Source organism: Diadema antillarum, unplaced genomic scaffold (genome assembly GCF_040938485.1).
Source record: "Diadema antillarum isolate AM-2024a unplaced genomic scaffold, OU_Dant_1.0 seq00001373_RagTag, whole genome shotgun sequence".
Taxonomy (NCBI): Eukaryota; Metazoa; Echinodermata; class Echinoidea; order Diadematoida; family Diadematidae; genus Diadema; species Diadema antillarum.
The window spans coordinates 818,247-830,411 of NW_027272134.1; the positions used below are offsets into that span (position 1 = coordinate 818,247).

At 37.4% G+C, this 12,165-nt stretch overlaps 1 protein-coding gene across 1 annotated transcript in view; it reads right to left on the minus strand.

Moving 5' to 3' along the window:
- Positions 1 to 6,364: 6,364 nt before the first annotated feature.
- LOC139708775 (E3 ubiquitin-protein ligase DTX4-like) overlaps positions 6,365 to 12,165 on the minus strand; it is a 66,695-nt gene continuing 60,894 nt past the window's right edge. Inside the window, exons 7-10 of the mRNA XM_071620725.1 lie at positions 11,424 to 11,573; positions 9,054 to 9,215; positions 7,989 to 8,078; positions 6,365 to 6,647 (exon numbers count right to left, since the gene is read on the minus strand). Of these exons, the coding sequence (XP_071476826.1) occupies positions 6,420 to 6,647; positions 7,989 to 8,078; positions 9,054 to 9,215; positions 11,424 to 11,573 (630 nt within the window). The 3' untranslated portion in view covers positions 6,365 to 6,419. The remainder of the gene's footprint in view (positions 6,648 to 7,988; positions 8,079 to 9,053; positions 9,216 to 11,423; positions 11,574 to 12,165) is intronic.

Consider the following 12,165-nt stretch of genomic DNA (forward strand, 5'->3'; position numbering starts at 1 on the left):
ATCCACACTTTTTCATGTTGTTTGCAAAGCATTTCTGTTCAGCCCCATGTATGAAATCTCACCAGTGTACAGTGTAACATTCTTTTTTCGTGTGATTTACCAGGTACACTTCAATTTGTATTTCTTTCAAAACTCAACACACAATACGTGGAGAATGCTATGGTGTTGCACAAACTCCACAAAAGAGGGAATTGGTTTTTTCATATAGTCAGTAAGAAAATCAACTAAACCACCTACACACATAAAAAAAAGGAATTTTTTGTTTTGTTTTGAAGAGGACATTGATTAGTTGATGCTAGCTCTTTCTTCCAAGGTCCACTCAATGAACTGCATAGTAGGTTGCCCACTGACGTTTCAAATATCAAACTGTCCTCGATTATTTGTCTATTTTTTACTCAAAGTCTCACTAAGCTCTTGTTACCAGTTAACTGATTTCACACACACAACAAATCTTTGAAGAAACAGATTTCCCCGGTTTATCTCTGTAAGTATTCCAATAAAGATTCCAGATGCTGAGAAAACTTAAATCACACGCAAACATGCAACTGTTCCAGGGTTTGAAAATAATGCATTGTTATGACATCAATCATCTTTGGTACAAATTGGATGATAAAAAAAAACACTGAAAAAGCAAACAAAAAAACAGACAAAAACTCCAAATTTTTCTGAGCAGGGAATGGAATTAGTTTCCCAAATGAAGACCTAAACAAGCCACTTAGTGACTTACATTCTCACATCCCCACTGCACTGTTTAAAAGGACATTTAAACAGCACATTCATAACACAACAAAAGATTGAAATACAAATTATGTTAGTAACTGGCTCTTTTCTCTTTAAATTTTGCTTTGATTAATGCATATCACATCTCAAATAATCACTGTCTTCTGAGAAACAGACAAAGTCCGAAAAACAGATGATGTAAATTTCAAATGGAAAACTTTAATATTGGTTTCTTTTAACTTTGAACACATACATGTACTTGGAGGAAGAGTTTCTAAGTTAGTCTCCAACCAAGACCCTCTTTTCTCATCTTAATTTCACACTTCCTTTCCTTTGGCTGCAAGTAGAAGAAATCAACAGATTTCTGGACACTCAAGAAAAAGGTGTCTTGCACAACTACACATTACCTTGATCACATGTGCCAAATTTCAACTGAATTGCTTTAAAACTGAGAGAGTACATTGTAGTTCGATCAACAACATTTTGCATGATCTTAGTATGAAAATTTGCTGCTACTGTGGTGATGCATTGCTACATATACTGACAAAAAAGGTGTCCTGCAAATTTACCTATAATAGCAGTCACATATGCCAAAGTTTTTGTCAATTGCTCAGTAAGTGAGCTAGTAGTTTAAGCCACAACATATGATTTTTATGAAAATTTGCCATTACCATGAAAATGCATAACCCAGTACTGATAAAAGAGGTGTCTTCCACATGTACCTATGATAGCAGTCACACATGCCAAATTTTAGGTCGATTGCTAAAAAATGAGAGTAGTTCGAGCCACAAGATCTTGCAATGAACAAACCGACTAACCGATCGACCGACCGTTCGGCCACATGACCGCAGAATGATTCCTATATACCCCCATACCCACTATATGTGGGTGGGGGTATAAAAATTTCCCAGACCCACATTTGATTGGGAAAAACATCAGTCAATATGTATGTAAGTGGTGTGGCTCTACTAGCCATACAATGATATTGGCATTTACAATGTCGCTTGGGCTACCATAAAGTTTAGCTGTATCACATAAAAATTCTGCCAATTACCCACATTGCCTAAATATTTGAACTCCATAATCTGGAAAGCTATGAAAATACAAAATAAAAAACAAATGATGACCGAGCATTATCTCTCCACACCCGTACCAGCAAATAACTACATATAATCAACATACTGTAAAACGAGGAATTTTTGCGTGCACTTTAATTTCGCGAATTTCGCGAGCGCCAAGATTCGCGAAATTAAAATGCACGCGAAAGTTCCTGTTTACACTATATGCATTGAATGCCAGTGGCACTTCGCGAAAATTTCATGCCACGAAAAAGGCTGTCAGCTCCAATTCGCGAAAATTTCATGCCGCGAATATATCATGTTTTACAGTATATTCTCCAAACCAGTTTTACCAGCAAGCAATGTGCAAGCCATGTACATACCTTTGTGATCACACACACAAGTCCTAAAAAAAGAAAAGAATATAAGCTTATCTATTCAAGAGGCAAGATTTAAAAAAGAATACTGTCCTACATAATAGGGTTAATGGAAAGATGAAAGTATACGAACTGTTCCGATGTGACATTTTACATAATACCCGAACATCCCATAACAAGGTTGGAAATCAAATACAACTGTGGGACAATGTGAATCACACTGTACGAGAACTGTTTTACAGAAATTAGCAAAACTTCAAAATGTCATAACTTCCTTATTTTTCATCAGATTTCAGTCAAATCTTTACTGTTGAACTCATAAGATTTTACTCTCTTTTTTCTTTTATAGATCAGACTAACTCATATTTGGACTGGATTTCCCCTTTAATGAACAGTGTATTTGAACATCCTAAAGTGTACTGTATTCGTGCCAGAGGAGCACTTAAACATTGTTAAAGTGTACTGTACAGTGCCAAAAGTGGACCACTTCTTGATGTGCTCCTTATGCGCATTGTACCATACCGTACTGTGCCAAAGAGTGCTCAAACGCAAAGTGGTCCAAAAGCTGTTGACATAAGAGCGTGTGTAACACACACGTCATAATGGAAAGAGTCGATTATCTTTATTGAGGACACCTGTATGTAATATAAACACGGCAGGTGAATGATGCTGTTACTACAGAAAGTGTCGCCCTTCTGGCTCGAGTCCAAAAATAACTCGTGAGGTATGCTATCTCCACAGAGCATTTGAACGGTCCCAATTTGGCAAAATATGGTACAGTACGGTACAATTCACATCTGAGTTCACGAACATGGCCAAAGTGAAAAAGTGTTGACAGGTGGGGAAACCTTCCATAATATTTTCGACAAAAAAATGGTATGATAAGCACATTGCTGTGAAAAGTGGTACACCATTGAAACTTCTCGCACAAACTTCCAGCAACTTGTGGCAAAAAAATATACGTACAGACGATCCAACGTGTCGAGGACAAGACAGAAATTATTGGTTCGTGTAGTAGTGCTTGTAATCTACAACAAATCGTCAAACGTTGGTAGAAAAACATACACAAAATATCAAAGTTGAGAGATGAAAATTGAGATATGTGTAACAGTTGATTTCCTGCTGGTATTGAGAGTGGAAAATGTTCAAGCAATATCAGTATGGTAAAAGCAACAGAACAAAGACATTTTCATCTTATCAGCGACCTTCATCTTGACATATGACCTTTGACCACAAACTTTCCACCAATCAGTGACTATAGTGTCACATACCTTGGCATTCCAAACTTATTCCAACTAATTGCGGATTGACCTCAAAAGAGAACAATTCTTGGACAGCGGAGTATAATTATACAGTTAGTATGCTGTTCTATTTTGCACACTTTCTCTAGGACTATTTTGAAGATAACAGTTTCACTGACAACATATGTATGTGGATAATCATGGGAATCACCGCAAGTTTGCATTCAAAAGGAATTCCAAAGCAATAGAGGCAACTCTGTTAACTCTCCTTTCAGTTACAAGCTTCAATTCATTTTCAGGTCCACATACAATCACAATACACTTGGCATTTGTCTTTTATAACCTGGTATGTCCAATGATGGCTACATCTCTATGAAGTTACACTGGTCTGATTGCAGGAAGGAAAAATGTTACAAAAAAAAAACACACAAACAAACAAACACAGACTATCAATACAGTCTGTGCCCTTTCCCCCCATCTTACCTTTGTCTTATGTTCTTAAATTCTACATACAACCACTGTCCTAACAACAAATTCCATTATGAAGATTGCTTGTCAGTAGTCACGTACCATTCAAGACAGTGAAACATTTATTCAATGAAAAAAAACAAATCTCCCTGCTGATTAATCTCCATGGCAACTGGTTCCTTTCCAACCACCCACCCACTTGCCCATTCTTGTGGTACATGTAACGCAAAATGCCTTCTGTGAAACGATTATTCGTGTCTTTCACTCATACAAAAATAGATATATTACTCAAGAAAATATTTAACAGCTTCCTTTCATTTTGCCTATAAAGGGCTTCAATGATGTTCATTTTTTTTTTTACAAGTGATGTACAGAGCGAAAGAAAAGCAAAAATCACCCGCATTAAAGAGATATAAGATTTGTATATATATATATATATATGAATATGACTACTTAAATTCATTCATGCTCTAACAAATGGAGACATAATAATCCACTTCTACATCTACACAATAATTCAGACATACTTGCAAAATGCACACACGCACACACTCAAATTACAGACCAAGTCACACCCTAAAAATGAACCTTGCTATAAGCAAGAACAAGCTAAGTAACCTATCAAAGGAAAGCAAATCTGAGGAAGGAGATGAAAAGGAACTGACGACAAGAGATGAAAGCGAAGCATATGAGGTTGAGAATAATGTCATGGAATGCATTCAGTGCAGACTCACATGTCTGCACTGCCCTAACACGGTGGTCTTTCTGTTTTGTTTTGCTTTTTTAATCTACCATCATTACGTATAATACACTTACTCCACAGAAGAAGAAAATGTAGCAATGGTAAAAGCAAGTAAAATAGCTATAAACTATCTAGACACATGAAGTGTTTATGCATGATGATGTATGTATTGCCCCCTTTTGGCTATTAACATTTCACAGTGTCTTTCTTCTTTTCTGTTCTCTTTTTTCATATAGTTTGCCGAGGACAGCTCCTATGTAGAAATAAAATTTGTAAAGAATAAAAACATAAAGAACATCCATGTGGTTTTGAATTAGAAGAATGGTATATGAATTCTCTACCTTCCATTCCCCTCCCCCCCCCCCCAAAAAAAAAAGAAGAAAAATCATGTTCTGCAAAGAAAAGTGGTTATTACATTGATTGTCTCTTCATGGAACATGGAATAATCATGTGAAAATGGGACAGGCTTGATAAAGACTACTGCCAATGGGGTAGCAATACTGTCCTGTACTGTTTTTACTTAGGCAGATAAAATTACTATAAACATTTCTTTTAATTTTTTCACCCTACCAAATATGAGTGCAAAGTCACATGACACTTTGAGTGTGTCACATGACCATTCATGGAGAGGATATCAAGACTCCATCCTCCAGCTTAGTTCTCCAGATGCTCTTGAGCCATTTTTGAGAGAATCCTTTTCCATAAAAGAAGAAGAATACCTGAACTAAAGTTCCCAAAATACTTATATTCAATCAAGGGAAATAGAAAGGAAAGAAATAAAGGAAATCCCACAAGCTAGTATTTACAAAGCATCAGAAAAAAAAATCAAAAAACAAAACACAACTCTTTGTAAATTCACATTGGATTGCCTGCTTATTGTTCATACTGTTTTAAAACTGAAAAAAAACCAACAACAATATTCGCCTGTAATAATTTTTGTACATAACATACCCAGCCAATAAGAGCACCTATTTATTACACGGAGAAGTAGTGATTTTTTCCCATTATCTTTTTTTTTTTTTTCTCTTGAGGCATGTACCATCATACAGGATGCTTTTCAACACCTACCCACATTCTTTGAAATGTGGAAAAGTATTTTAATAACAAGTGGATGCAATAAATTAAAGGTAGAAAGCAAACCTTGATGACTGCTTGGCAATTTGAAGGGCTATACTGCACTACTGTATCACAAAAAATATCCTATTACACCTTTTTTTATCATGAAAAAAAAAATCTGTTTACCAACTGCCAACCTATAAAATATTTCATTTCCAGTGCAAAATGCTATAATAATATCATATATATGTATACATATACATATATACAATGTATAATGCATGTATTACTGAGTATGATATACATAACACACACACATACAATCATAAGTATATGTGTATATATATGGGCCATGACGCGAGAAAAGGGCCCTTAGCACCGCTGCGCGGAAACGCCAGAAAACTGCGCGGAAGTTTGACAAAGCAATACGCGCAAAAAAAGATCAACTGGCTATAACTACGCGCACACGCATAGACGTATCAAAAAGTGACAGGATTTGGGCAAAACATGTTTTTTTGAATGTCATAATGGGGTCATTTATGATTGGAATTTCAGAAAAAGGTTTGCATAACTAAATGCGTCAGAGTTTCTTCTACAATGTGGAGGTAAAACCTCATTTTCGGTATGTAATGCCCTAAGGGCCCTTTTCTCGCGTCACGGCCCATATATATAACATACAAAAACCTAGAAATAATACATACGGTACACATCCTAACTATACATCACACAAACGCACACACATACACACAAACACATTTCAGAAGTCATCTAGACACTCCTCCGTCACACCCTGCGATGCCAGCTCGCCCAGGACGTTGGAGAAGTAGTTTGGGTCCGGGTAGCCGTGGCCCGTCACGTTGGACCCAAACTCGGTCTTGTGGTGGATCTCGTTCCAGACCACGGTGTTGGGCTCGCCCGTCGTGACCGACGTCCCTATCGTGAACGTCAGCCGTCTGTCCCACGCCACGATCAGGAGCCGCAGGATCTGGAGACAACACCAGAGAGATAATTTAGGGGCTTTCCTTAAAGTGAAAACAGAGTTCTGGTAAGGGTTTGAGAACCCGTCTTGCACCATTTCTTATTTGCTTGCAATATATTGAAAGAGTCTACCAAGAAACTTACCTGGCTGATGCGATTTGCCGGGATGATGAGTTGTTTTGGAATATTTTGAGATCAAAAATAAAAGTCAGTATACCAACTTTACTCCAGAAGGATCCACGCTAACTCGGTCTCAGAGACAACTCAGCCCTATTTCAGACAATTTACTCGCAGTTCATGAGCGCCATATTTCATACACATTAATTTTGTATGCGAGCCAAAGAGGTTCTTTGATGTGCGCGTTGTATCAACTTGGCCCATAACTGCGACCAGCCAAAATGCGAAGCGCTCCCATAGTGCAACACTGTACAATCCAGAGGGACAACTCAGCCCTACCGTCAATTAAAGCGAGGCCAAGTTGTCCCCGGGTCCAAATTAGCCTGACCCCGTTCTGAGATTGCGACTCTGGCAAACCTTTTTGGTTAATATTTCGCATTTTCATCGTTATCCAACGAATATCTTGTTATTACAGTGCTATTCCACACATTTCTAAGGCATATGTGTAAATTTTTGGAGCGAAATTTGACAATTCCGCAGGTGTACCAGAACTATGTTTTAACTTTAAATACAACTGCATCATTGCTATTCAATCTATAAAAATAAAAAAAAATAAAAATCTGTATCCACAATAACAAATGACAATTCTTGACCCAATTTGCAAACACATATCTGGCATTAATTCATATACTTTGGATAAATGTACAAATACATTGTATGTACACACACAAATCACACAGACATATATGTATATGTACACACGCACTCTCTCAATCGACATCATAGAACATACAGCTTAATGTTACCAATCTGTCATTTGAAAAACCAAATCACTACATGAAAAGGTAAAGATATTAGCTATTCAGATTAGTCTCATGAGACTGAGTTATTCAACTGAATGAAAGAAGTTTCAGATACATTGCTTACACCAAATACTCACAAAGAATGAAACTTTGTCTAAAGCACATACAATAAAAAAAAGAATCAACATTATAATGAGTCTAGGACCAGGGGGAAAAAATCATTAAAATAATGCCTAATATGACTGCAAAACTATGTTAGCCATTTCTCTAGGACCTACAGGGACGATCTGAGATTTTTTTTTGGAAAAAATCAGAAATCAAAATTTTCAGGTGATTTTGATACATGAAAACAGCAAAATGTGTAGACTTGAGAAAAAATAAAATCTGAAATCACACTTAAATCTATAGCAAATCATGCCTGGACCTACCTTCCTTCCCATTTCGTTATCTGGTAGATAGCACATTCTGGGGAATCCCCTAGACGTGTACCGCTTCCCTGGACTCGGATGCTCAGGACCCTACACGGAACGAGAAACGTGTAATGTCAGAAGAAAATTGCCCACTGTAATATTCAAACACCATGAAATCAAGCTTAATTAATACATTGTCTATGTGACCCTCCACATTTTGAGCTTTTTCATTCTTGTCCTGCAAAACTAAAAAGCAATCAAACAAACAAAACAAACAAGCTCCCAAAACTTGCAGAATCAATAGCAGCACTTAAAAGTTCATAAAATTCTCAATTTGTAAATACATTTCCTCAACAAAAATCACATAATGAATAGACTTCGATCACATCTCCAGTTCAACTTCAATCACTGAATAAAGTTTTCTGCTTGGTGACTGAGGAACTCTGTTCATATGTCACAGACATGACATAATTACCTCTGCCAAGGGAGGAGGTTATGTTTTCGTTTCCGTTGGTTTGTTTGTTGGTTAGTTAGTTAGTTGCTGTAGTTAGTTCGTTAGTTTGTCCGTGTGCAAAATAACTCAAAAAGTAGTCAACGGACTGGAATGAAACTTGCAGAAAAGGTTGAGAATGACGCAAGTAACAAACGATTAACTTTTGGTAGTGATCCGAGAATTTTTGGGGGAAATCATGAAGGATTTTTTATATTTTGGCAGGTAGGGTCAATGAACTTGGGAGTTCAGGCTGCGCGTATTTGAGGTTTGCATATGCGGACTTAAGTGTGTGCTCTAGTTTCTGCTAGGGTGAGGCGCGCCGTGCAGCTGAGGGTTTATGACGTAACAAAGGCTTCTATATTGGGAAATCGGGCGACTTTTCATGCACACAATGTTGTAAGTACGTAGGGCCTATGGATGGAAATCACTGATATCTCTATGGAAGAACAAGATCAGTGGTGGAAATGAGCTGCGTGCGTGGTGGAGGTCTGTGCTCTCAGAGTGCTTTTCTAGTTATTACATGGTATGGTATTAAGCAACAGACCTATCGCTCAATGGATACGGGAAAATAAACTGACGCTGGGACTGACCTGGGTTCCTGGCGGTATATTGTAGATGATGCGTATTGTGCCACAGGTGGAGAAAGCCGGTAGGGAGTGTGGTATAACGTGGTAGTCCATGGTCCCCGGCGGCTGGTTGCCACACTTGACCCCGTATATGGCCTTGCAGGTTGGACACTGCAAACTGCCGTCCTGTGAAATATTGACAGTAAGCATCATAATCAACATCTTGTCGGAAGAATCTACAGAAGTCATCATAATCATCGTCATCAGGCTCCTCCTCCTCCTCCTTTTCCTCCCCTCCTTCTTTTTTTTTCTCCTTGTTTTGTTTGACACGATATGTCCACATGACACTAGTGGCTGACTATCAACTAGTTGCCTGGACTAGAATGCAGTGGGTAACTATCATTTACCCGTATCCTGGAAGCTGTGTGCAATAGAGCAACATCAAGATGCAAACATTCACTAACCATAATCAAGAAGGCTTCATGGAGAAATCCGGGAGATACTCAAGTGTCAATCCATCCTGACAGCAGAAAACACAGCCCAACTTGGGGAGAATTCTATATTGTCTTTTAACCCTAAAAAGGCCGGGGGGGTTGCCCTCGACATTTTTCGCGACTACTCCGCCGTGCGAAATTTTTTGACCGCGCCGTTCACTGACTTTTTACTTTCAAGTCTCGCACATCTTTTGACATCATTTTCGCGAAAATCGCTTCTCCTGTTATGACGCTGCACGACCTTTTATACATGCCTGTCAGACCGAAAATGGCTCAAAAACGTGATTTTGTGTAGAAAGTCTATGCAAATGGAGTTTTCTCACCTTATTCACAAAGATATGATTATTTTCACTTTCAACGGCTGAACTCAATTATTTTCAGCATGATTATGCTTGAAATAGGTTCTGTCATAAATTTTGTTTAAAAAAATGGAAAAAACAAAAGGTCGAAAAACAAGGAAATACATAAGAAATTCATAAAACAATAAAATACTTAAGAAATTAGTTTTGATACCAGATTTTTTTTCAAGTACATTGTTAGGAATGCTACAAGGAATAATGTAATCAAAAATTAGGATGCCATTAGCTTTATTTTCTGAATTAAAGCAAAATTCATGATTTCACGCATATTAATTAATATAAAATATAAAAAATGAACAATTCAATTTTTTCTTTTACAGTTTGGTAGATTACGTGACAGGTAATGAATCAACCCTCCCCCAGCCACAGAACACCCCAAAAAGCCCGGCCTGGTTAGGGTTAAGGACATTTAGGTAAAGATATCTAATTATTCATGATGCTTCCTGCAAAATCAGGGACACTTGGTAGCTCTGATAATGCTCCTTTAATATCTTCTTGTTTTATACAATTCATTTATTGTGACAGTAGATAACTTCAGTTTTGTTTTGTTTTTTTGCGGAGCCTAGCACTCTATGCCATAAAAAATCATCTTCCTACCTAAATGAGTGAATGGATGAATACACAAATAAGTGAATAAATGGATGAGAGGCACAAAAGAAAGAAATGAATTCCTGCGAGGACAGGCAACCATTTTTTTTTTTTTTTTTTTTTGATGTAGAGTGCTAGGCTCCACAAAAAACAACAACAACTGAAGTTGTCTACTGTCACAATAAATGAATTGTATAAAACAAGAAGATATTAAAGGAGCATTATCAGAGCTACCAAGTGTCCCTGATTTTGCAGGAGGCATCGTTAATTAGTTTAATCTTATCTGTTTAAATTTATCTAGATATATATTTATATCTTTTTTTTTCTGATACACAAGAAATGTATCTACACTTTTCAAGAAAGCGTATTTTGCCTTGAGATTTTGCATAATATTGCATTATAAATTAATATTTCATGAGCTTATTATAATTTTGTATTTATATGATATGTAATCTTCCACTTTTTCTTTCTTTCTTTTCCATACCTCTTTATAACTGGTCCCCATGGAAGACCAGCGGCACCAGAAAAGTGCAGCTGATTATGGGCTATCCAGCCATTATCTTTCTATAATCCTACATTCTATTCTTTTTGTATATCGATGATGTGTCACGCTATTCATTTGCCATGTATGTATGCTTCATTTTTATGCATGATGTATCATTTTCCTTGTACTATACTGTAAAACAAGGAATTTTCGCGTGCACTTTAATTTCGCGAATTTCGCGAGCGCCAAGATTCGCGAAATTAAAATGCACGCGAAAGTTCTTGTTTACATTATATGCATTGACCGCCAGTGGCACTTCTCGAAAATTTCATGCCATGAAAAAGGCTGTCAGCTCCAATTCGCGAAAATTTCATGCCGCGAATATATCATGTTTTACAGTATATGTTGTCTTTTATATCTGTATGTATGTTTATGATGGAAATAAAACAAACAAACAAACAAACCATACCTTTGGACCACTGTTGTACATGGCATGGAGACAGCTCTGGTGAAAGAGATGACTGCACCTCTCCAGCTTGACCACACGGTCACTCTCCTCCTCCTCCTCCTCGGTGTAGTGGGAGGAGCTTCCCAGCTTCTCAAAGCAGATGGGACATTCCTGCATAGTGCGGACCAATCATCAACACGTTAAAACGTTGCATCCTAAATGTTACATGTTATGTGTTTACATGCCAAGTATGACGCTCTCAGTGGCGGATCCAGAGGGGGGTGCACCAGGCATGCGCCCCTCTTTATTTTTTGTTAAAACAAATGAAATAAAAAGAAAAAAAATTGGGGGTATGTGCACCCCCCCCCCCCACCTTTAATTTTGTAAAGGCGCCTCCCCTTTACGGGATTCCTGGATCCGCCCCTGCACTCTGATGAAAAGGTTACATTGCATTACAACTGTCATGCCTGGTCACTAATGAACAGAACTTGTCACAGATAACCAAAAATCTCTACCTGTAAATGTCAGGTTATTTCTTCTGCATATATGGTGGCAACACATTATGACTGTTCCAGACCAATATTTCATAAAATGAGAGTGATTTTTAAGAATAGAATTGATTTATGTTCATATACCTAGTTGGTAAGGGATATAACAATTCTTTTAAATATCAAACATTTGATTGCTTTCATTTTGTATACACTTTTGAACATGTATGGGAACTAGACCTTTCTATCATTTGGATCTCTGTTCCAGAATAGTT